The 25,806-nt window shown below is 31.7% G+C and overlaps 2 protein-coding genes across 5 annotated transcripts in view; one reads left to right on the plus strand and one right to left on the minus strand.

Annotated features, from left to right (window-relative positions):
- The window catches only part of LOC129913175 (FAST kinase domain-containing protein 1, mitochondrial-like), a 73,371-nt gene that overhangs the window by 46,123 nt on the left and 1,442 nt on the right, over positions 1 to 25,806 (minus strand). For 2 of the 3 annotated variants that reach the window (XM_055991727.1, XM_055991733.1), the window contains exons 3-8: positions 21,416 to 22,445; positions 21,198 to 21,349; positions 19,008 to 19,287; positions 18,790 to 18,940; positions 18,223 to 18,346; positions 18,049 to 18,158 (exon numbers count right to left, since the gene is read on the minus strand). In XM_055991727.1, coding sequence (XP_055847702.1) covers positions 18,049 to 18,158; positions 18,223 to 18,346; positions 18,790 to 18,940; positions 19,008 to 19,287; positions 21,198 to 21,349; positions 21,416 to 22,445 — 1,847 coding nt within the window. Of the gene's footprint in view, positions 1 to 15,207; positions 15,460 to 15,516; positions 15,600 to 18,048; positions 18,159 to 18,222; positions 18,347 to 18,789; positions 18,941 to 19,007; positions 19,288 to 21,197; positions 21,350 to 21,415; positions 22,446 to 25,806 lie in introns of those variants that run through there. The other variant, XM_055991740.1, reaches the window with a different exon arrangement.
- Positions 348 to 14,904, plus strand: LOC129913161 (phosphoribosylformylglycinamidine synthase). 2 transcript variants are annotated; one of them, XM_055991710.1, is made up of 6 exons: positions 348 to 1,012; positions 9,530 to 10,449; positions 10,510 to 10,589; positions 10,654 to 10,914; positions 12,028 to 12,242; positions 12,307 to 14,904. In XM_055991710.1, the coding sequence occupies exons 1-6, from the start codon at positions 923 to 925 to the stop codon at positions 14,806 to 14,808; spliced, it is 4,068 nt and encodes a 1,355-aa protein (XP_055847685.1). In that variant the 5' UTR covers positions 348 to 922; the 3' UTR covers positions 14,809 to 14,904. The 2 variants fall into 2 exon arrangements, with proteins under 2 accessions (XP_055847685.1, XP_055847691.1); XM_055991716.1 differs by having other exon boundaries at positions 348 to 1,000.

Below are 25,806 nucleotides of genomic sequence, written 5' to 3' on the forward strand. Positions count from 1 at the left end.
GTTGTTGTAAGCAAATTTGTCTTGGAAATTGTTGTTGCTTTTGACTTTGCCAAATATTAAACGTCAAAACGTTACTACCCCATTTTGTAAGATGGCGGCTCTAATGATCATACCTTGTCTTTTTATGACTACATGACTACATGTCTACCATGACTACACACAACATCTTATCACTCTTGTCTGTTCTTCATACAAAAACCATGTTGGTGAAATGCCTAAAACTAAAATTACTAAAACTAATCCTACTACACTTTTTCATCAAAGTGGCTACCCTGTCTGTCAGCATGCATTTTGACATTTCTCTTTATTTGATCGTTCTGTTTAATTGATCTCTGATCTATTTATCAACGGTTTCCAATTTCTACCAAGAAAATGTGGTTGATCTTTTTCTAGCAAAATTTTATTTCATTTAAATAGCTTCTAAATTAATTGTTACATATTTTCTAGACATTACTAAAATAAACAACATAGACAAAGTACAATTGATAAATATAGTTCCATCTATATGAAGAAAAATTAATAAATAACTCAAGAGAGAAATACTGACCACTCTGAGCACATGGGACTCAAATTCGCTGACGTGCTTAGTGCCAAATTAAAGCTTTGTTTTTCTTTATGAAGCCCTGAGAAAATAACAAGTGTTTGTTGATAATGATAACCCCCAACGAAGTGACCCCTATTTGAGAATTATAATAATTTTTTTTATTAATAAAAACAATTTGATCGCGCATCATAGCGACTAGTCGAGCTATCTTGGAAAAATACTTTTTTGTTTTTGCTAAAACCAAGAATCCAACTGGTGTAGAAGTTGATTTCGTCAGCCAGTTTGCAATAATTATTCTAGAAAGACGGTTGTTTAAATTATATTAATCAAAGCTTTAATCAAAAAATAAAATTAAAAAAAAAAAATATTCCTTAAAAGATGACTATTCTAAGATTCTACGCTGAAGACGCATTCGATGCGCAACATGTAACTCGAGTTCTTAAGCAGTTACAAACCGTGAGTAGAATGGTATTTGAATTATATTTTATTTTATATCTATGTGCCTTTGCCTACGTTATAATAGTTTGCATGGTTGTTCGTTCTCGTTGTGCCTTGTAACCATTGGAGTCACCTGTTGTATACTTAGCCTTTCGTTTTGGTTGTTCTATTTTTCCTTCTTTGTTACCTACGCATTTTTTTTTTTTTTCAATAGTAAATTAAATTGTTAACCGCAATATTTATTAATGATTTCAATATAGGGTTATCATAATCACAATTCATAGAAAAAAAGGTAGCTAAGTGCTGCTCATTACTTTTAGTCTTAAGTTTCATGAATTGGTAAAATGCCGATAGTTGACATAAAAGTAACTTTGAAGAAATGTTCTAATTTCGCTTTATCAGAATGTGGGTTGTTTTAACAAGGCCAAAAGAGTTATTCATATTAATTAGTTAATCATTTTTAAAGACCTTAAACTACCTTGTTTAAAAGTTATTTCTAAACGTTCAACAATCGAGACTAGACAAACCAAACAGCATAGATCGCTATCAAGTAAATATTTATCAGTTACTAACTGACCCAGCAGACGTTATCATGCCCTTTCGTTATAGGTACCTATTGCATTGATATGGATTTCTGACATACATTAAGAATTTTGACTTAGAATGTAAAATGAAAAATAGTCGTTTTGTTTTATGAATGAAGATGGTCATTAATTCGTTTATAACATCGATACATGATTTCTTAGTTATTTAAAAGATATCACTAAAACTATCTTTCCTTTAAAATCACATTTCTACAATTACATGTGAATATCGTCAAACACGTTTTTTATATAATCATTTTTAACAAAAAAAAAAAACCGACTTCTATTGAACGAAACTTGGATTAATGGTTTTTTCATGAATTCTATATTCCAAATATATATTTCAACTATCCGTATTTTTTGAGAAAAACAAAAAACGCAGTTATGTTAGAACTAAGTACAGCATTACGTGTGTTAAATTTAATCAAAATCGTTAGAGCCGTTTTCGATAAAACTGCAATAACTCGAAAATTTTGTATGGGAGGTATACGTTCTAAGCAAGATATTAAAAAACAAAAAAAAAACAACCTTGGAAATTACGAAAAAAACATCCATACCAAATTTCAAGAAAATCCGTCTACCCGTTTAGGCTGTAGCTCTTTGTACAGATGGACACACGGACGCACAGACCGACGGACGTCATGACGAAACCCACTTTTTTGGACTTCTCCATCATCGTAATGTTAGTTTTGATTAAAACCTCGAATTTTTTTTTTTTGACACGAAACCAATACTTGCCCTATAGAGCAAGTAAAAATTATTAAAATTAGTTCACCTAGTCCAATGTTATGAGGTAACGATCCGACATACAAAAAATATAGACGAATTGAAAACCTCCTCCTTTTTGGAAGTCGGTTAAAAACTAGCCTTTTCCAATTTCCATTTCCTTGCTTGCACCACTTATTTAAGAAAAAAAAAATACTTTCTAATCAAGGTATTGTTTATGTGATAAAGCTTTCCGAAATAATTTAACTTGTATTCGTAAGGCTTTAAAGAATATTCACGTTGTTTTCTATTATAATTTAGTTCCTTAGAATATTCTTTTTTGAAGATATTATTCCTCGAGACTGGATCTGAACTCCAAACATCTGGAGTGGATTTTATATAAATTAAAATTAAGATCAAATCAAGATCAGTAAAGTGATATCCTTAATGTAACACAGTCAAATAGAGCGAAAAAAAGTAAACTTAGCTTCTATTCTAAACATTTCGTAAACATATTTGGTTGAACATTCTATTAATTATCTCAAATATTTAAAAAAAAGTTGGTTCGCAGAGTGGCGATTTTTAAGACTCAATTAATATTTCTTTGGCATATTCTAGACATGCGTCACATGATTTGAAGACAACAAATCCAAACAGATCAAAATAAAGACGAACCTACAACCATGACGGTATTATTGTATCGTCTAATCACTTATGTTATCAGTTTAAAAGTTGTTAAACTTTAATAGTAAACTTTCTTGTTTGGTTTGTGTAGTGGCAGTCAGTTGGAGCACCCAATACTTTATAGTGAATAGTGTGCGCACTTTCAAACCGTTTCATATTGATTAAGAGACCGACTAAATTATCGGTCGATAGAAAGTTTTTAGTATGCGAGGGATCTTAATCATCAATTTTCAATATCAAATTTATTTAGGTGTCTATATTTTGAGTTTGTTTTAACTCTCTTGAAAAATTTAAATGTTAGGATGTGCAATAAGTAAAAGCTGCTAATAGAGACACTATAATCGGACCACCACCTATTCGGACCGCATGTAATGCATTCCCTGCTATTTATCATACAAATTTCCTTCTATAATCGGAACACATTAATAACATGCGTTGCTTATTGTTTTTACCAGTCTAATTGGACCAATCGTTTAAAATATGTTTGTTCGTTCATGTACATGCTTTTAATTTAACGCCAAATTTTTAATGTACCTCGGTTATTTTTGTTTTATGCTGGGATTCCTCAAAATTTTATTTAATTTTATTTTTCGTTTCTTGCAAAACGAAACAATTTAAAATTTCTGATGTAATATGTAATACTTCATTTAAAATAAAAAAGTCATAAAAGACTTGATTTGGAAAAATAAAGAATGACTAGTTTTTTAAAAAAACGGCTCTAACGATTTTGAAATTTTTTTTTTTTGTAAAAATGCATCTTAATATATCAATCAAAAGTGCATACTTGTTTTGGAGGGCAATTTGATTTCAGATTTTATTTAATTTTTGAAAAAACGAATTTTATTGTTTTTCCAAATTTCTATATAAAAAGTCTTTAAAATTTAAGCAACTTTAACTCTAAGAGCAAGTTCGTGCGACTCAGTCGTGCATTTTATTTATTATGCGTTCAAAAGTTGTACAAGAAAATGCATTTCTTTTATTGCTAATATTATTGCCAATAAATATAATTACCAAGTGTTTTAAAAAAATCCTTATCAAATAGCAAAACCTGTGAATTTTTGGCGTAAACGTTGGATAAAGCCATTTATTTAGTAAGAGAAAATCGAAATTTGAATTCTGAAAATAAATTGCTTCTTCAACTTCCATACGAGCAAAATTTCCATGCGAGTGTATAGAGCGGTGACAAAGAATTGCAAATATGGGTCTTTTAAGTCGTCTCACACCTATAAGAAAGACACTTAATGATGCTGAGTTGTATAGATGGGTGTACAAGAAAAACCCAATTCTTGAAAAAGCATCAAAAAACGCTTCACATTCGCTAAAAAACATGTAGTTTTGAATGAGAGTCTTTTGGAGTTATAAAACAAAGGTTAGCTGCAAACCATTTGTCCATCGCCCTAAGTGTTCAACCGAAAGTTTACTCTCAGAACGATGAAACAAGGATAATGGGATTTGATGGTCTGTGTGGCGCATTTTCCTGGCATGGAAAGTGTGGATGACAGAATAAATAAATTCTTCTATCTTCAGAATACCATAGAACCTTATTTACAACTTTTATGTGACGTATTAAGCGTTGACAAGTTTTTCTTTATAATTGCAGTCTGCTCCTCAAGTCACAAAGAACTTTTTACTAGTAAAGTAAAGTAGTAAAGTTAACTACCAAGAGTGTTATCCAGCAGGGGCGGATCCAGGATTTTTTTCTGGGGGGGGCACAAGGGATGGATTGGCAAAAAAACAGCAATAACAGTTAGAAATTAAGTGAAGTATCATACGACTGACTAACAAGCAGAAAATTTTAACGACCCACAGTGGTCTAAAACCTGGCCAAAAATATTTAGGCACATTTCCCACATCAAATGACCAAAAAGTTATTCGGAAGGAAAAATTTTCATTTTCTTGTTACAGTAAAAACCACTTAAGTGCTTACCCACTTACCCCTGGATTAGCCGGGAGAAAAAAAAAAATATAAAAAATCTGAAAATGCACTTACAATCCTGTGCTATATTAAAGTTAGTAATCTATTCTTTATTTTATTTTTTGACTTAAGTTGTTTCATCAAATAGTTTTTGAGAAATTAAGTTTTAAAGATGAAATTTTGAAAAAAAAATGTTGATGTTTTTTAATTGATTTTGTATAAAATTTTGTAATATTATGGACATAATTATTATATAAGTTAATGATCTAGTAGTTTTTAGTCAAATACTAAAGACTTCAATCTAATAAATATTAAAGTTCCTAAGAATAACAAAAAAAACTGAATCATACTTTTTTGCTGGGAAACCCAGTTTTGTTTTTTTTTTTATTTGCATTAACCTTTTGTAACCCAAGGTCGTAAATTTAAAAATTAATAAGTCAATCGATTGGCCTTTATCTTTAATAAAACACGTATTTTTTAAAAATTCAATAAAGTCATTATTTACTTAGTTATTTTGATATTTAGGGAGTAAAAAAAATTTTAAATAATTTATCTTATATATAAAAATGAGTTCGTTAAGTGTGTGTGGCCGATAAACTCGCGTTTGGCTGGTCCGATTTTGGTAATTTTTGTTTTGTTTGAAAGGTATTAATATGTAGATGGTTTGTATCAAAAAAAATAATACCTTTTCTCCCATCTTCACATAGCTGTCAATTTGTACGAGTGAAGAAACACTCTAGCTTATTAAAAATTTTAACTAATCTTAATTTGTAAAAAAAAAATATATTAAGACAGGCTTTCAAAATAATAATTATTATTATTGTTTATAGTCTTAAAAAAGTCAAAGAATTCATACTTTCTGATACAAAATAACGTACAAAAAGGGAAAAGCTCCAAAAGTCGTTTCCTATGGAATTCACGCGCAGGTAAATAGGACAAAAAAAATTTAAGACATTTCGACAGCATGCACCAAAAAATTTTATTTTTACTTGCGATATAGGTACTATACATATGTATATCAAGTTTTGCATTCGTACAAAAAAAAGTTGAGATAACATTTTTCCCCCTGACATTACGATGATAGAGAATGCCAAAAAAGTGGGTCCCGGAAGTCCGTCTGTCTGTAAACGAAGCTACAGCCTAAACGGATGAACCGATTTATGTCACACTTGGTGTTATTTGGCGACTCTCCAGAGGGGTTTTGGGAATTAATTTTTTTGGGCCAAAAAAACGGTACTTTTCATATACCGATTTTAGTAAAATTGAAATATCTCCAAAACGGCTCCAACGATTTTGTCAAAAAAATTCAAATAAAAGTTTTACAAAAAGGTCTATCTTTCAATAAAAAAATTTTATTTTGAAAATCATTATCAACGGTACCTGCCATAGAACCGTTTATTTTTAAATCCAATTTTTGCAAAGTTTAGGTGGCTGATGTTCCGAAGCATAATAATGGGCGCTACTTCTTTCCGCTCTAAATGGTGTTGAGGCAGTCCTGGTATAACCAATGAATTCAAAAACTCCGTTTGGTAATTTTATACATTGCATTCATTTTTGTGATAGGGTCAACCGATTTGTAGGCAAAAAATTGTGCATTTATTTCATTTGATTTCAGAAACATTTTTATTTGTACCAGCCATTATTGCACGTTCACTCAGCCAAGCATGATTTTTGTAATTTGTTTTAATACTTGGAAATACACTTATAAATTGCTTTGAAGTGTAATTCGGCCTTCAGAATCAAGTGCCATTATTCCATTAAAAATGTCCAATAACTGCTTAAATTACAATAAATTTGTTAATGTTCATTACAATAAACCAGTTTTTTTTTCGGTTTTAATTTATTTTCAAACAGGTTCTATTTTTTTTTAAATGTGCACTCAGCGAAGCGGGTGGGGGTTAGCTAGTTTTATATAAAAATGCAAAAATTCAGGCAAAAAACTATCTAATATTAATTTTTAGGCACTTTCCTAAAATCCAAAAATAAAATAAAATAAACTAATGAAAACTTTTTTTTCTGAATTTCGTAGTTTTTACACAAATTAGCTTATTTTCAAAAAAAGCCCAACTTTCAACATTAACTGTCAATTAAAAACTATTGGTGCTATTTATTAGATATTTGAAGTAGGTACTATTTCGATAAAGCAATACTTAAAAATTATATTAGAAGCTTCAAAAGAAAAAAAATAGTTTGTAGAGCTTTTATGCAATCTTTTTCGGTTTGTTACAGAAATGTCACATGGGGCTACAAGGGGTTAAATTGTTTTATATCTCAAGAATATTGTGTTCAAATTGTAGGTCTCTTGCAGCCAAATTGACCAAGTTCTGAGTATTTTAATACTTCCCTTAGGAACGTTTTAGTCTTTTAGTCCAGAGTTCAAAACTTTAAATCGTTATCCCCACAACTAATGTTATCAACGCCGGTGCTCCTCAAAACTACTGCACCGATTCTTTTGAAATTTGAAACACTATTTTTTTTACATATTCTTAAAGGTATCCCTGGAGAAATTTTCTCAATAAAATAATATTTATAAAAATCTATAAGTAAGGGTCGCTTTTGAGGAGTTTTTTTCCAGGGGTCTTTGTTTTCGGGGTGCAAACTTGGGCAAACTTCTAAAATGCAAGTTTGTTCTACATATCCAGCAGTTCTATAATATATAGTTTATGCAATGTTGTGGCGTGTTCCGCTATTTTGAAAACACTAATGTTAAAAAAAACAACGAGAAAAGTTCAAATTTTTTAACCCCTCCGTATGAAAAAATAGAGTTGCATATACAATTATTTTTTTTTTTAGAATATCATTCAATGTCATTCGATGTCCATATCAAAATTTTTCACCAAAATCACTTTGAAAATTCACCTTTTCTTAAATCGAAAAAAAATTCGTGTGTACCCAACAAATAGCCGTTTATTTATTTGTGAGGTGGAGCTTTTCATGGGAAAGGGATGCAACAAACAATAAAATTCGCATTTTCAGCCAGAAATAGACAAGAGTTTCACTCAAGTTCTTTCTGTTATTATTCATATATTTTAAAAACTCTTACGGCCAATTTCTTCACATAAGTCCTAAGTCAGCTTAGTACCCGGTCTAGCTAGACCAGGTACTAGCACTAGTACTCGGTCCTAAGGAAAAGTTAGGACCCGAGCATTTCTTCACATATATAGGACCTGATCTAAATTCACAACGCAGTCCTAAGAATTAATTCGTATAAAACTGGTCTAACTGTCATTCTGACAATATTTTGATGTTTGAAATATTTTATTTTTATATTTCAGCAGATAAAACCAAATGAAAAATATACAAAAAACAGTAAATTAATGAAATTATCATTAAAATAATTTTTTTTAAATACATATTGTGAAGATTGAAAAGAAGCCAACAAGAACAGAAGATAAATTCTATTAAGAACTGTCACAATCAAGAATGAAGATAATGTCTGGATAGTATACAAAAGTGTCGGCAAGACTGGTAACTAGTTCACCAACGAATATAGATTGGCCTGGGAAAGTCGCCGACCGATAAAAAAATCTTTTTTAAATAAGTAATAAAAAGACGTTTACTTTGCGGATGTTTGTTCATAATGTGCATGCATTCATATCTAAATAAAAATAACGTTTTTGAAAAACTGTGGCTTTATTGTTGTTTTGGTGCAGTTTTCTTTTATAGCAGTCATAGGACGAACAGAATAAAGACAAGTTTGAGTTATTTGAAAATAGAATCCTTTTGCAAATACATTTTGCCATCACGAATTCTAAAACCTGTCCTCTGCCCCTAAAATGGTACCGAAAGGTGATATTTTGAGTGAATATTGCATTTAGGTGACTCCATTTATATTTATACTTAACCATGGTTTTCCTATCAGAAATGCAGTGCCATCGATTTTTTTTTCATAATAATTTATTCAAAAATTGCTTTGCTATTGCAATTTTTCACGGCAGATGAACGTATTAGTCTTTATTATTCATGAATTATATCTAATGCAAAAAATCGGTTATTATGCTTTTTGTAAATAAAAACAAAATCATTCAAATCATTAAAATCAATAGAAACGCACTTGTCAAGCGCAACAACACCCAAGAAGTTAAGAAATCTGCCAGATATCTCTTAAAAATAATTAAATCCATTGCTTTAATTGAAGTACTAACCGCTAGACTACCGATTTTGAGGTCCTAATAAATACCGAGTCATAACTAATACTCGGTACCAATTTGACAGTACTAAGGCTTAGGACTTTTGTGAAGAAATCACTTGGTACCGATCTGAGTACTAACGATTGGTATAATAACCAGGTACTAGTCGATTTTGAGGAGCTAGCTAGGACCAGGTCCTAACTAGTACTCGGTCCTAATTTGACAGTTTTAGGACCTAGTACTTGGGTGAAGAAATGAGTTGGTACTGATTTGAGTACTAATTTTAGGACTAGGACCGGTATTAGCGTTAGGACTCTGTGAAGAAATCGGCCGTTATAGTTTGATTTCCTTTAAGTATGAACTTTAAGTTCTGGGGGGGGCACGTGCCCCCGTGCCCCCCCCCTGTATCCGCCTATGTTATCCAGTAAACACTTTATACCTTTTGTTTATGTAAAGTTTGAATTCAAAGTTGTTATTCCATGTGAAGTTGTAAATAAAACTAATTTTTATTTTATTATTTTTTTTGCAGCCTGAAAACAAAGTATGTTCTTTAAAGCTAGAAAAATGCTTCCACGTGGAGACCACCAATTTTGTATGTGATGAAAAAACTGAAAGTATTTTGCGATGGCTGCTTAAGCACCCACAAAAAGAAGACAATTTAAAAAATGAATCATCTTTGAGCGAAACCAATGAAAAAACGATTATTATCGAAATTGGTCCACGTTTTAATTTTTCAACGGCCTTCTCTACCAATTGTGTTAATATATGTCATAATGTTGGCCTTAATCATATCAATCGAATTGAAATGTCCATAAGGTATTTAATTGAATTCAATGGAAAACCAACGAACTTGGAAGAATTAATAGAAGTTTTATCGGATCGCATGACCGAATGTCAATACACACCAGAAAATCTACCCGTAGAAAGTTTTAATGAGCAACTTCCTAAACAACAACGTGACTGGCACATAGTTCCGATTTTAACTGAAGGAAGATCGGCGTTGGAAAAAGTCAATGAAGAATTAGGACTTGCATTTGGAGAATGGGATTTAAATTATTATACAAATATGTTCCAAAATACTCTTAAAAGAAATCCAACTACTGTGGAACTCTTTGACTGCGCCCAAAGTAATAGTGAACATTCACGTCATTGGTTTTTCCGTGGACAAATGTTTGTCGATGGAGTAGAAGAGGAGAAATCATTGTTTAAAATGATTATGGATACTCAGTTACACACCAATGCCAACAACACCATCAAATTCGGGGACAACAGTAGTGCAATCAAAGGTTTTGAACATCTTGCGTTGCAACCAGAAAACTGTTCTGGACCAGGAAAGGTAACTCTGCAAAAGGTTGAGTCCGATTTGATATTTACTGCTGAAACCCATAACATGCCAACAGCCGTTGCTCCATTTAGTGGTGCTACAACTGGCACTGGAGGACGAATAAGGTAGACTTAATTGAGATGTTTATTTAACATAATGACTTATTTGATAAATTTATATTTAAGAGATGTGCAGGGAGTCGGTCGAGGTGGTCTAACAATTGCGGGTACAGCTGGTTATTGCGTTGGTAGTTTAAACATTCCAGGTAAAATATACATACAAAAATTTTATTTTTCCCAATGTTTTACAACAAATCCTATTTCTTACAGGTTACACATTACCTTTTGAGTGTGGAAGTTCGAAATATCCACCATCGTTTGCCAAGCCTCTTAAAATTCTCATCGACGCTAGTAATGGCGCTTCGGATTATGGAAACAAATTCGGAGAACCTGTTATATCGGGATTCGTAATTTCTTATGGACTCGAAGACCCACAACAAGAACGAAATGAGTATGTTAAACCCATTATGTTCAGTGGTGGTTTGGGTACAATGAGTTCCAGCATGAGGAAAAAGACTGATCCCGAAAAAGGTTTGTACAAATTTAGATTTATTTCTACGGTATATATGTTGTCATCGATGTATAAATTCCACTGTTTGATTTGACGGGGTTATCAGGATCTCTTCTTTGAACAAGGCAATACCAACTTAATCGGGTAAGAGGCTTCAAAACTCTTTGTTGAGCAAATAAAATAAGGGGTTTTTCTGTAACGTCGCTCTTTACGATGTCGATATCGCTATACAGCAGACGATTCAAATCTTCTCTTTCACTTTTGACTGTTATACACTGGGTCGAACATAAATAAAGAATCTTTTTTTCTATCGTTATTAACGGTACCTGAACGATTTTTTTGATTTATGAATTTCTCGTAAACAACAAAGCAGATTTCAACCAATATTGTAATCCAGAAAAGTTAAAATAATACATTAAAAAAAAGGTGAAAAAAGGGGTAAATCTCGGAATGAATGCTAATAGAAATTTTTTGTGCTCAATATCAATGTGTTTTCGTGCAGGTTACGTTTTCTCGCCTGCAAACCAAAAGTGACGCTTTGAAGACCTTGCTCTTAAAATCGCCAAGTCTAGTCTTGGCTTTTACTTATCACATCACTTATCATAGTCCCTCTCTCGTCCGTTCGGACATACATGAGTGATGTTTATAAGTTTTGCCCTGATGACGATTGTGATATAGCGCTTGCTTACAAAGAGAAAAAACAAAGCAAAGAAAAAAAAAACTCCCTCTGACCCTTTTAATAATATCATATGCTCTTCTTGCATGGCTTTGATATCTGCGTCATAGTCCATCACAATAACCATTGCACTAAAGCTACTATCCAGACATTTCATGTGTAGATCCCCAATTCTTTGCCCAAATTCCGCTTGCTAAGGTAGAGAACTTACTCCGCCTTTGAGCTGTCGACCATAGAAGCGATCCCATAGCCTAAGGTTTCATAGTAGGAGTCGTCTAAAATCCCTCCGCCAAGTCAAGCTAGAAATTTTGATACCTTTTTCATCATAAACGATATTCTGGGAATTTTTCAATTAGAAGCTCTTCTCCCGAACACATTTCCCTGAGAGTTTTTATTCAAAATAGTGCTGGAAGTACTCTTGTTAAGTTTACTTTAAATAAATGTTTGTATTTTCCAGGCATGCTTTTAGCTAAAATTGGCGGACCAGTCTATCGTATCGGTGTTGGTGGAGGAGCTGCAAGTTCCGTGGAAGTTCAAGGTGACAACAGTTCCAACTTAGATTTCAATGCTGTTCAACGAGGTGATGCTGAAATGGAAAACAAATTAAACCGCGTTGTCAGGGCATGTGTAGAAATGGGAGATAACAATCCTATTTTAGCAATTCATGATCAGGTACATTATCAAAATTTTAATTAAATTATATTTTTATATAGACTTACGTTTTATTTGTTAAAAGGGTGCTGGGGGCAATGGCAACGTTCTCAAGGAACTAGTCGAGCCAGGATTTGCTGGAGCTGTTATATTTTCCAAAGAATTCCAATTAGGTGATCCAACAATCACAGCATTAGAACTCTGGGGCGCTGAATACCAGGAAAACAATGCCATTCTCTGTGCACCAGAGAGCCGGCAAATACTTCAAGATATATGTGATCGAGAGCGTTGTCCAATCAGCTTTGTTGGATTTGTTACTGGAAATGGATATGTCACCCTCTTGGAGACCGAAGCAGATTTCGAAAAATACGAAAACCGTGAAGAAATTGAAAACTACGGTCCAGTTCCGTTTGACTTGCATTTGAAACATGTTTTAGGCGATATGCCAAAACGTAGATATGATTTGGAACGTACCAAACCGAATCTCAATCCTTTGAAGCTCGATGAAAACATTGGTTTTTCGAGTACCTTAAACCGAGTCCTTAGCATTTTGTCTGTAGGAAGTAAGCGTTTTCTCACCAACAAAGTTGATCGCTGTGTAACTGGTCTCATAGCACAACAGCAATGTGTTGGACCATTGCACACACCTCTTGCTGATTTCGCTTTAACGGCAGTCTCTCATTTCGGACACGAAGGTATTGCAACTTCTATAGGAACACAACCTATTAAGGGACTTATCAGTGCAGCTGCAATGGCACGTATGTCTGTTGCAGAAGCTATATCGAATTTAGTATTTGTTGGAATAAGTGAGCTGGCAGATGTGAAATGCTCAGGAAACTGGATGTGGGCAGCAAAGCTACCAGGCGAGGGGGCAAAATTATTTGATGCTTGTAGGGAAATGTGTGAAATTATGAAGGAGCTGAATATCGCTGTCGATGGTGGAAAAGATTCCCTGTCCATGGCAGCACGTGTTGATTCAAAAACAGTGAAATCACCTGGCACCCTGGTAATCTCAACCTACGCTCCATGTCCTGATGTCAGAGTTAAAATAACTCCAGATTTGAAAGCTCCATCCCAAGGAAATATTGGTCATTTGGTTTGGGTGAACATCGAAGGACTTTTCAGATTGGGTGGTTCGGCTCTGGCTCAAGCTTATTGCCAACAGGGAATGTTCAGTCCAAATGTAGAAAAAACTACAGTTCTAAAGAAAGCATTCAATATAACCCAAAAACTCCTTAAAGAGAAGAAGCTTCTTGCAGGTCATGACATAAGCGATGGAGGCTTGATTGTTACTCTTGTTGAAATGGCATTTGCTGGAATCTCAGGTATTGAAATCGATATGACTGGAGCTCTCGAAAAACTTGACAAAGATTCAGTTAAACTTGAAGAAGTTCCCAAAGACAAAATCGAATTTGGAGTTATGTTTGCAGAAGAGGCTGGATGGGTTCTTGAAGTAGAAGGTCAATACCTTCAAGAAGTAATGGACGAATTCAAAAGCGAAAATGTTCCTGTTTATTGCATTGGCAAATCAACTGGTTTCGGACTTGATTCAAGCATTATTGTTAAAAGTCGTAGTAATATTATATTACGCAGTGATGTCAGAACACTGTTCAAAAAATGGGAGAATACCAGTTTCGAATTGGAAAAACTCCAAGCAAATGCTGAATGTGCTGTTGATGAATTCAATAGCTTAAATTATAGAACTGCTCCCAAATATAATTGCACTGCCAATTTGGATCCTGAAGTTAAGTTAAGTCGGCTAGGTAAGAGTGTTAAGGTAGCAGTTCTAAGAGAAGAAGGAGTTAATAGTGACCGTGAAATGATATCGTGCTTGTTAAAAGCAAAGTTCGAAGTTCATGATTTAACAATGTCAGATTTGTTGATGAAGAAAACTACTCTCGAACAGTATAGAGGAATCGTGTTTCCAGGAGGTTTCAGCTACGCTGATACACTAGGTTCAGGTAAAGGATGGGCGGCTAATATAATGTTTAATGAGCATTTAGCTCCCCAGTTTGATGCATTTAGAAAGCGCCCCGACTCGTTTTCATTAGGTATTTGCAATGGCTGTCAGCTAATGTCCCTCATAGGATGGGTGGGCTCAGTTGAAAATGATCAAGCAGCACAAGGAGCAGTTGATATTCCTGATGTTGCACTGCTCCATAATAAGTCAGAGAGATTCGAATGCCGTTGGTCTACACTTCGTATCGAAGAAAGCAACTCAATGATGTTGAAAAACTTGGAAGGATCTGTTCTGGGATGTTGGGTTGCTCATGGCGAAGGAAGATTTTCATTCCGAACGGATGATGTTTTGAAAAAATTAAAAACAAACAAATGCATTACAATGCGTTATGCTGATGACAATGGAGCTCCCACTCAGTCTTATCCAATGAATCCAAATGGCAGTATTGATGCAGTGGCAGGTATATGTTCCGAAGACGGTAGGCATTTAGCTTTGATGCCCCATCCAGAGAGATGTAGTCAAATGTACCAGTGGCCTTATACACCAGCAGGTTGTGAATTTGAGCAAAGTCCATGGCAAGTAATGTTTAACAATGCATTTGTGTGGTGTACAACGAAGAATGAATGAAGTGAATGTCTTGAAGATCCAATATAGTTTTGTACAAACAAAAAAGTACCTTTTTTCAATTAACAATAAAATTGTGTAATAAAATAAATTTATTAATAATAAAACTGTTTTGTTTAATGAACAAAGGCGTGATATTTTTTTGATATTCTGCACTTGAAAACTGTGGGAAGATGAAAAGAAGAAAAGGATGTGGCAAAAAATTCGAACACAAAAGGTTTTATATTTTGTTTTTTTGTTTATTGTTTTTCGTTCAAAATTAAAACTAACAACTTTTTTTTCAAAACAAAAATAAAAAAGTGAATATACAATACATATTTACAAAACAGCAATATTTTACCTAACTTGTCGTTAAGTTGAAATAAAATTTTTTTAAATCTTATAATAAATAACATTCTAGGATTCAATTCATACACTTTTTATTTGACTAGAAAAAATAAATATATTTATATTCAGCTAGTTATTTGTAACAAACATTTTAAGTAAGTTGCTCTGTCATTTTGTACTTTCAAATGGTTCCAATCAACCTCATTTATGTGCACCACTTTGTAACCAAGCATTTCTAGATGTCGCATTCTTAATGCCTCTTTGCCGCGCATGGTAAGCAAGTCGTTTTCACATAACGAATCGAGTTTGAGCAACAATATTGCGACTCTGAAAAATATTTAAGGTATTATTTGGTATAGATTTAGTACAACTTAAGTTACTTACTTTGTGATTTTATCCAGAACTGTTGTTTCGACTGGAGCAGGAATAGGATGTTTTTGAGTGTCGAAATGAATCACAAAGTCTATCTAAAAAATTATGAGAATATTTACAATTTGAGAACTTTCCACATAAAGGTATTTAGATGAATCATTATTCAGCCATATTGTGAGTTTCACGTGAAAAATTTTCCACCTGAAATATATTTGTTCGCCGGGAATAATAAAACCTATTTCGTGTTTCATTAGAACGGAACTAACATTTCCCGCTAAACTGGTTTTTTGTTCTTCACCAAAAGTTAGAAAATAGCTGTCGATTACGTCGCATATTACCTAAGAAAAAGTTCAAAATATGGGTATTTTTCCGAACGTGAACAACTTTTCGCCCGAAACTCACAATAAGTCAAAAGTGAAATATGATTTTTCCGGGTGGAATCTTGTTCACGCGAAACTCACAATAGGGCTGAACATGATTATTATTAAAAAGTATATAATTTCTTAACTTACTATTTTAAAACAACGTATTTGTATTAAACAAAGAAATGACGAAATTTAGTTCCTCTAAAAATGTTTTTTTTTTCACCGGAATTTTTTGTTCAATCGTGAATTTTTCTCAGAATTTATTTGCAAGGATCAAAAAGTGGATTACAATAAAAAAAAAGATTTCCCTGGAAAATTTACTGTCGATACTAATAAATTGCGAGGGAAGCTTTTGAGGATACTTTTGTTTCTCATATTTGAAAAAAGGAAAATATTTCCACGGAAATTTTTATTTACGATAGCTCTTTATGAGGTGTATTGGGTTCATTTTCTTTTCATAATCACAATTGGTTGGGAATATTAGGACTGAAAGTAGCCACCATCTTGATATTTTATAACTTGTTTGCATAAAAACTGGTGTCCAGAAAAATTAATACAAAGAAAAAAATACAAGTTCGACTTATTGGTGCGACGAACAACACTTTTCGAATGTGCACTTTTATATGGTTTGTGTCCCATCCGGTGTAACAGTTAGTTACCATATTTATGTAGATATCTCTAAGCGTGATATAAGGCACTACTGTCATCAATTTACAAAACAAAAATTTTTCACCTTACGTAAGTTGTTAGGTGGGAAAGATTTGGATCTGAGCAAAAACATTTTTCAATACTTACGAAAAATCTTACAATTTACGCAGCCAAATATTGTCAATGATCTACGATGTTTTTTTTCGCTTCTAATTTAACACTGCCCAACACACAAAAATTTTCCGGACCGTTATTTATCATTTCTAAATTAAGGGTGCTGATTCCAAAAATAATACTAGTTTTTTTCTAGCAGCTCTAGTTTTTAAATTATTCATACATGAAAAGGCATAGAAATTCATACAATTTTTTTTTTGCTAATTTTGTTCCAACAAAACTTAAAAAACGCTTGTAATAATAAAATCTAAAAAAAATAGTACGAAACTACCCCAAAAATGTGAAAAATTTAAATATCCAAAAAAAATATAGCTCCTAGAAAGCAACCAGTGTGATTTTTAGGCTTAGTGAACCCAAACTCATTAGGTTCGATAAGAAAATTTCTGGAAAATGTTAACAAACAGTTTAAATAAACATAACTTTAAAATAAGTACGAAATTACCCTTAAAATGTTTAAGACTAAAATATTTCAAAAAATAGTGCTCCTAGAAAAAAATATTAATGTCGTTTTCGATTGGTTTCACTCGAGGATTAACTCGTTTTGAAATCCAATAAAACGGTTTGAATCACTTCCACTCAATTCTGTTTTTTTTTTGCGTTTTTGAAAATTCTAAATGTCAAAAATTTGAATTAATGTTTTTTCTGGCTAACGAATGACATGGTATTAAAGTTGAAAAATTATAATAATGAGGACGATGACAAAGAAGATAATCATAATAAATAGTTCCATCGCTTTTATGCACATATTTCTATTTTTTTATTAATTTCAATTTCAGAAAACAATTAATTCTTGAATTAAAAAAAAACACGCTGATTGAGTTTTTTTTTTGCATTTGAAAATTCATGTATTAGTACTTCTTGAGTGGATTCTGATTTGAAATCGAGAAGAGAATTTCTCTTCTCAGAATCGTTCTAGCTGTCATTTTCATGCCAATAAAATGGTTTCAGAAGGCTTCTGAACGCTTCCAGACGCTTCTAGCGTCCAATCGAAAACGACATATTTCCCCAAATATGAAAAATTAAATATTTCAAAAACTAGAGCTGCTAGAAAAAAACCAATATTATTTTAGAGCTTACTGAGCCTAAATCTATAAAATTTGATATAAATCTTTCTGGAAAATTTTAAAAAGTTGAAAATTGTTGGCCAGTGTAATTTGTGAAAAGGGTCAGTAGGGTGGTGCTAAAATTCATTAAACAGAAAAAAAATAGAAACTTGAACAAATGTGTGTTAAAATCTATGGGAATTCTCCAGGGGAATCTCGAAATGTTGTCGGTGGTTAAAAATATTTAAAAGTAACTATTTTTAACTTAAGTAACTATTTTTAATATTAATAAGATTAAGAATATGAAAACTTACTCTATATCCATATGGAGTAACATGATTACAACGAAATAGAGATTCATCCTTCAAAAGTGAAAGAAGAACTTGTTTAACATCATCGTTGTACCTACTTGGAACAAATGGATCTGAAATGACATTAAAAGTAAAATGCTTATTCTTAAAAAAAAAAAAATATAATTTTCAAATTACATTTGCTTAGTTGAGCTTCGAGATAATTTTGCTGAAACCATGGGACATCTACTTCGGGGAAATCCAAACAAACCGCACGATTAAGTTGCATTACTTGATTTAGAACTCGTTCTGGGTAAGTCGCCTAGCATAAGAATGAAAAAAAAAAAAAAAATGTTGAAATGGTTTCATATAATAAAAAGACAGTAGTGGGGCGTATTCATAGTGATTTGTAAGTTCCAGTTTATTTAGAAGTTCATTAAATAAGAACTAAGGCCGTGTGTGAATTGCGTTAAATAGTTAACCCTGTGTAAAATTTTTGACGCTATTGAGGTGAATAAAAAAATTTCAGCTGTATTGTTTAATATTTTTTTCTTCCTCTTTTCTGTCATGAAACTCCTTTTTAATAATAAAAAAAAAAAAAAAAAAAACAATCTGCAAAAAAAATTTAACCTAATTTCACCTCAATAGTGTCAAAATTTTATACTGTGTTAACTATTTAACGCAATTCATACACGGCCTAAATAGGAAAGATCCCAGTTATTTCTGCTACTGCTAAATACACCTCAGTAAGTTTAGTAGAAATACCTTTGAGTAGCACATTTCAATTTCTTCTTCGATTCGTTTTATAAAATGTACACAAAAAACTTTATTTATAAGTGTTTCCGGTATTGTCTTATAAAAGCATAGTGCTAAGCAGGCTTGTATTATTGAGAGTCCGGTCATATAATTAAAATCTCTTTAAATAAAAATTAAAGGTTTTAGTTTAAAACATAAATAATTTCTTATTTTGTTAGTTATAATACCTCATTACTATTCTAGAAATTGAATCTAAATACTCTTGCATTTGAGGCGAGTATCCCAAATTATAAGAACAAGAAATGATCTTTTCAGCTGTATCGCCTGTCACGTATTCCTCATTCTCCATAATGTAAGTGAACATTTTTTCTAGAATTTCTGGAGCAACAAAATTTGATGTGCTCAAGTTATAGGACATATTTCGCAGTAATCTAGAATTGAGCGTATCTGGTTTTATGTGATTGTACTTGTTGAGCGCTTGTTGGTATATTGAGGATTTTTTTGGACCTATTAAAAAAAAAAAACATTTTTGTAATGAATATTTATTTGGTATGCGGTAAATAAATACTATCATGCGATTGATGAATGTGTAAAGGAGTTAGAGAATACCTGCTGTACAACTATATAAAGAAAATCTAATTTGTTTGCAAAAAGAGATCAACAGCTAGTTTTTAAATGAAATAAAAATGCATCTCCAACTCTTATGAACACATTAAATAAAACTTTAGTTTCCCATCTTAAGTTAACGACCCAACGAATTTGACAAACTTAATTATTTAGCTTTAATAATATTTCATAAAAAAATATGTTTTTAAGAACGAATTTTATTTTTTATCACCCAAACTTGGTTACGAGTTAAGGAATTTATAAAATGTAGAAAACTTAATTTTAATTTTATATAGTTTAAAAAAAATTATATCATATTACATTTTTTTTAATAAACTAAAAAATAGAACTAAAATTATAAAAAAAATCGTCGTCGGTGCTCGAAACACCGACACTCGCATCTAAAGCAAGACTCTTAAAAACACTGACACTGACTACAGAGAGCTATCCTATCAGGTACCTACATAAAATTGTTATGAAATCTGCAAAATTTCGACCACAAATATTTTAAAATTCAATATTTAGGAAAATAAGAAGTATTTATAAAGTACACCTTTGTTGGTTAACTAAACGATGAACTCTCACAGCGCATTCCTTCAAATCTATCGACCGTAACATAAACGAAGAAAATGCAACCATCTACTCAGTGCTGATGATTTGTCATCGCTAAATTTTCAATTAAATGTTGAAGTACAAGACCTCGCAATACGTTGACCTTTCCTAATCGAGTAATACGCTTAAATTGTATAGTGTTTAATATATTGCTGAACTAAATAAAATAAAAAAATGGGTTCTATGAACTCAAGTTGAGTTCAAGTTTCCTAAATTTAAAAAAAATAATTTTATGTAAATTTGGTAAATGTATAAATCCGTTATTCAAAGGAAACAACAACATCTTAAATTAATTTGAGCTCCAAAAAAGTATACAATTTGATTTAAAAAAAAAAGAATACATTTTAGAAAATAAATTAAAATTGTTAGACCCGTTAAAAAAAGTACCTAGATACTTTCTTGAAAACACAATTTTAAATAAAGTTGCAATGCCCGTTTTCGAAAATTTGATTAAAACAAAATTTCAATGAAATCGAACAAGTCGTTTGGAAGAAATTCAGAACAAATCAACCGATTCAATGGAAAGTATCGTTATAATGATTGTTCATCAAATTGTTGGAGCTGTTTTTTTGAAAAAAAAAATATGCTTTTAAAATATCGACATATATGGCAGGTTTCGTTATTTTTGGTCATTAAGACTTGATTCCAAAAGACCCTTAGTACAATCTCTAAAATTCGCTTCTTTTTCTAATTTTGAAAAATAAATTTTTAAATACCTAAAAAATTTCGAAAAAAAAAAATAGTTTATAAAAATAGCTACGCATATCGGGATATTGGGCGGTAGCCCTTTCATGTTTTGTTAATCTCCACCATACAAAAATTAGCGCGGATTTTCATGAAAAAAGTCGTTGTATTAAGCGATCTAAGACTATTGAACCCGTACTAGTTATGATTCGAAAACTGGATCAGCTATTTAAGGAACGAATTCTGTGGTGAAAAACTCAAGGTCATTGTGATTAAAGCGATTATACTGAAAACAAAGTTCTAATGTAAAGAAACTCTCATTCCCAGAATTCTAATGATCCTAACACGTATCTTCTACGAAGCTAAATATTATGTCTAAGAGAATAACTCTCAAATGAGACATACAAAAAAAAAAAATACATACAAAATTTCATAGTATTCAAAAACTTGAACATTATAACCCAAGCTATAAAATGTTATTGAGTTTATTAGAGCATAAATTTAAGTATATTTACTTTTTCGATTGTTTAATGCACGAACAATAACATTTAAATCCTTTGCATTGTCATCACTCAAAGTGTCCAAATGTCTTTGTGCACTCTCACACAGTGCTTTTTCTATAATACCCAATTGTTGACCCAATATTGTTGGGACAAAATGACGAAATCTAAAAAAAAAAAAAATTTATTTATATTTTTCAATAAATTCATATAAATTTGAAATTAAAACTCACCTCATTTCAAAAGCAATTTGAATACCTCTCGACAATTGTAAACAATCATCTGGACTAAATTGATATTTCATTGTTTCAATTTTTGACAAAATAACACTTGGAATCATTGAATTTCCCCGATATGTGTGACCATATCCCAAAACAAATGACGCTATGCTTGCAAATTTCGAAGGAATCATACTCGATATACCATTTTCAATTTCATTCATGCACAAATGGGCCATACGTTTCTCAAAATCATAATGTCGATAAGTTCCTCCCAAATTATTATTAAAATACATATAACGATGACAATGTCTTGAAAATACGTAATGTTCTTTTCCCTCTGGATTCTTTTCTAGATCTTCTAATACTTTATTCCAATATTGGTTGCATAATGCACTGTCGGAAATTTTCAACGATCGTAAAATTGTGAAAAAATAGAAAGGTGCTGTTTGTCGTTGCCACATCGATTCATTTGATAATTGCTTTTGGAAGATCTCTATAAGACGTTCTTTCTTTTTCGGCTCCGCAAATTGTACAATGCATGTTAACATTTCTTCGGTAGGATGTTTTTCGAGCAATGTTTCGCTTACTTTAAGAAGCTTTGGAGCTATAGCCGCCGGTTCGAGTTGGCTCTGGTATATTCTATAAGCTGTTTTAACATCTTCTTCAGATAAATCATGAACGACCGGCATAATTAGAAGCATTAGCTGTCTAGAAAGCTCCGAGTTTCTATGAGACCAAGACGGATGGTTTAGGAAGTTTAAAATTTTTAAGGAACATTTTGTACTTTCAGTGTTTATTATGTCGAGTTTCATTAGTTGTTGTACTTTTGACTTGTAGGACTCTAGAATTTCTGCTACAACAAGTTGCCTTACATTAATAAGGCAAATTGTTATAAGTCTTATTTCCTCAGCTGTTACACAGGTTTCTAGTGCTTTAATAACTTGAGGAAGCATATTTTTGCCAACGAATGAGGTATTAAAGATTTTGTCAGTGCCAATAGCAACACAAAACCTGGATAGAGCTGATAGTGGAATATTTTCACCTGAAACCATAAGAATAAGTTAATTTTGTTAAAAACTATGAACAAACTTAAGGCTATTGATTATGTCTTACAGAAAGGAACTAAGACGGTTACGGGTTTTTATTGCAGGAATCGTTCAATGGGTTATAAAAGAAGATAAAGATGCGGAGTGCTATTAAATGAGAGGGTGGAAATTGAAAAGCTTCTTTTGATTTTTTTAATATATGTACCGTAAACAAAGCACAATTTTGATATATTGCTCTTATAACTTTTTGTAGAGAATTAATTTCCTTTCAGTATTATATTTTTTTTTTAAATTGAAAAAAAAAAAATAAAATTTCCATACAAAGACATTCGAAACAAATATAAAAAAAATTGAATTATACACTTAATTTTAATTTTTAAATAATGTTATTTTAATTAGTTCTTTTCCAAATAAACGAGTGAGCCTAATATTGCCAGGCTACACGGTGATTTTTCAAACGCCTAACCAGTCAGGTTGTAGGCAAGAGGGTTGAGGATTTTCCTCTTTTTGACGTTTGTTTCTAGAATATGTGAATTGGAATGTGATTGGGCAGAACACAGGCCCATAAAGAAAGTAGTTTTTCTGTTTTTCAATTTTCTAAAAAAAACAAGAATACATACAAACATAAGATTTTCAGTTATTCACAAGAAATTAATTGACGCAGTTTATTTTATCGATCAATTTCGTGATATCGAAACCACAGTCTTTACTTAAATAGTATTCAATGAGTTTATTAAACTATTTTCCCAAATTTTGACTTTGAAAACGTTTATTTTAAACCCAATTAATTAAAACAATTTGATTTTAAAATTAATAGTTCAAGCTTTCGAAAAAAAAGCATCGTTTTTTTTCAATTTAAGTATTTTTTTTTAGAAAATTGCCTCTTCTGCCTATACGGGGGTAGGTAGACCCCCCTCATAGTAATCAATCATTGTATTAAACCCCTCTACAAGAAACCGATATCAATTCTCGGTTTCTAAGTTATTGCACTTTCCCCTCAAATGTTTCTTTTTTGCTTGAGTAAAACTTAAAATTCGAAAAAATACATAGATATGTTCAAATGGCTATACTTCGGCGGTTGATTTTTAATGAAAAAATTTAATAAGCACAGCATTTTTAAGAAAATTTTATCTTCAACCAAAAAAGCAAAAAAAAACTCAAAAAATCGAATTTCTTGATTTTTTTGTTTGTTTCGATTGTTTTGGTATGGGAATTTCTTTTTCAATTTTTAAAAAACATTATTCTAGATCGAAAGCCCAAAGCAAATTTTGGGAGTATAGGTATAACCAAAATGTGAGTATGCAGTTTTATAGCCTTATGCGTTCTTATAAGGAATTCAAAAGTCTGGCAGCTTTAAATCACGGCTATATATGGTTTTCGGAGGGTTAAACAACGCTAGTTTTCCAATTAATGTGAGAAGGCTAAGTTAACACAAATTCACATTCTGAATATAAGGACTGATGCTCTGTCATTTTCCCTAAGTTTGAAAACCTCAACATCGGCAATGCGACAATTAGAACTCAAGATATAAGTTTTCTTAACTAACCATATCGGGTATATTCTTGGAGAGTTTTGAATTCAAATAAACACACAAAAAATTAAACAGAAAAGTCTTCAAAACATAGCCGCTTAAACTGCTTAGATCTTGAATTCTATTGATTGCATCGTCAAGATTAATATTTGCAGAGTTGGGGGAAATGACAGAGCATCAGTTCCTGTATAAGTAATATGAATCAAATTGATTGATTTAACCGTTTAGAAGATATTCGTATCCAAACCAATGCTCACTGATTCCAATAGTTTTCTTATGACCCGTATGCATTGCGATTTGGATACGAATATCTTCTAAACGGTTAAAGCAATCAATTTGATTCCAAGCAATTTTTTGTAGAACGTTTAAGCCCCCACAAGAATATATCTTGCTTATTTGAAAATAATGAAGTTTCAGTGAATTGGAAATTTTTTAAAAATATAAAATGATTTTATATTTTTCTTTAACTTTGACCTCGAATATCTTTAGAATGGTTAGATTAATGAAAAAAGTTAATTTGACCTTTTTTGTGGAGCAATCAATTTCCAACAAGAATATGTCTTGCGCGTTGGATTATTATAATTTTTCAATTTGTTACAAAATTAAGAACAAAAAACGAATTTTTAAAGATTTTCTCGATTTTTGGACCTCAAATATATATTCAACGGTTAGATAAACGAAAAAAGTGTATAAGGCCTTTTTGGTAGAGCGGTCAATTTCCTACAAGAATATGAAAAGAAATTTGCTAAAAAGTCAATTAATAAAAAAATTATTTTTTTTTAGTAGAAGCTTGATGTAAAAATGGAAAATTGCAAAGCGGAGGACTTTCCCATTAATATAAAGAGCTCATATTTGGTGTGTATATTCTAGAGGGGTCTAGCAATCGATTTTTCGGAGTACCAAATCAAAAAAAGGAATTTCGATTTTTTTTGACCCACCCTAATACACATTGCATGAACCTAAATTTAGTAAAAAAAAAAAGTGTAAAATAAAAGTTAGATACCAAAAAAACGAAAAAACACAATGTTTTTTTATAAACAAATTGTTAAAAAAAAATATTTATTGTAAACATTTTATTGAACTTTTAGGTTCATGCAATGACCTAAAAAGTAATTTGCAATTTATTTCAAGTCGATAGCTTCATTAGTTTTTGAGTTACGTTGCACGGCGCGGAAAAAAACGCGTTTCGAGGAAAAAAGTCTTTAACAGGGTTCGGACTTCAGTTTAAAAATTTCGAAGCAAATTTGAAAAAAAAGTGAAGTAGATCCAAAATTTCGGAAGTAGATTTCAAAATTAAACTTTCAGAACATTTATTTACAAAAATTTATTCTAAAAAAATTATTTTTCAACTAAATTATTTTTCTTTACTTTTTTATTATGATCTTTTCCAAAAAAACCTTTCTCATCTAGTGGTTGTAAAGGTGCTTAGGGGTAAAACGGTTAATTCAGCATAATCTAAAAAATGTTTGATCAGGAATTCTTCAAAATCGGTCAAAATTACTTTGATAAACTTTACTTATATCTTGAATTCGAAGAATAATTGACCTCCATTCATCTTATGAGATTTCAGTTGAGCTTTATTTCTCAATGCCTCGACCAGATTTAAAATTGAAGTTAAATCCCTTTCTCTAAATTTATTACTTGAAAAACATTTTTCAATCAAGAAATAGAAGTAGATCCTGAAAAAGAGAAGTAAGGAAGTAGATTTTATTTGTTTCCCAAAATAGAAGTAAATATACTTCGATCGAAGTAAAGTCCGAACCCTGGGGTCGAATTACGGCATACGTTCGTTAACGTATGGTTGCTATGTGTCCCTATCTTTTTCT

Source organism: Episyrphus balteatus, chromosome 1 (assembly GCF_945859705.1).
Source record: "Episyrphus balteatus chromosome 1, idEpiBalt1.1, whole genome shotgun sequence".
Lineage (NCBI taxonomy): Eukaryota > Metazoa > Arthropoda > Insecta > Diptera > Syrphidae > Episyrphus > Episyrphus balteatus.

What these genes read in the sequence shown, in the direction of transcription:
- LOC129913161 (XM_055991710.1), top strand. Translation starts at nt 923, where the DNA reads ATGACTATTCTAAGATTCTACGCTGAAGACGCATTCGATGCGCAACAT. An exon ending in TACAAACCGTGAGTAGAATG is followed by an intron (nt 1,013 to 9,529) that starts GTATTTGAATTA and finishes TTTTTTTTGCAG; the next exon opens with CCTGAAAACAAAGTATGTTC. An exon ending in TGGTAGTTTAAACATTCCAG is followed by an intron (nt 10,590 to 10,653) that starts GTAAAATATACA and finishes TATTTCTTACAG; the next exon opens with GTTACACATTACCTTTTGAG.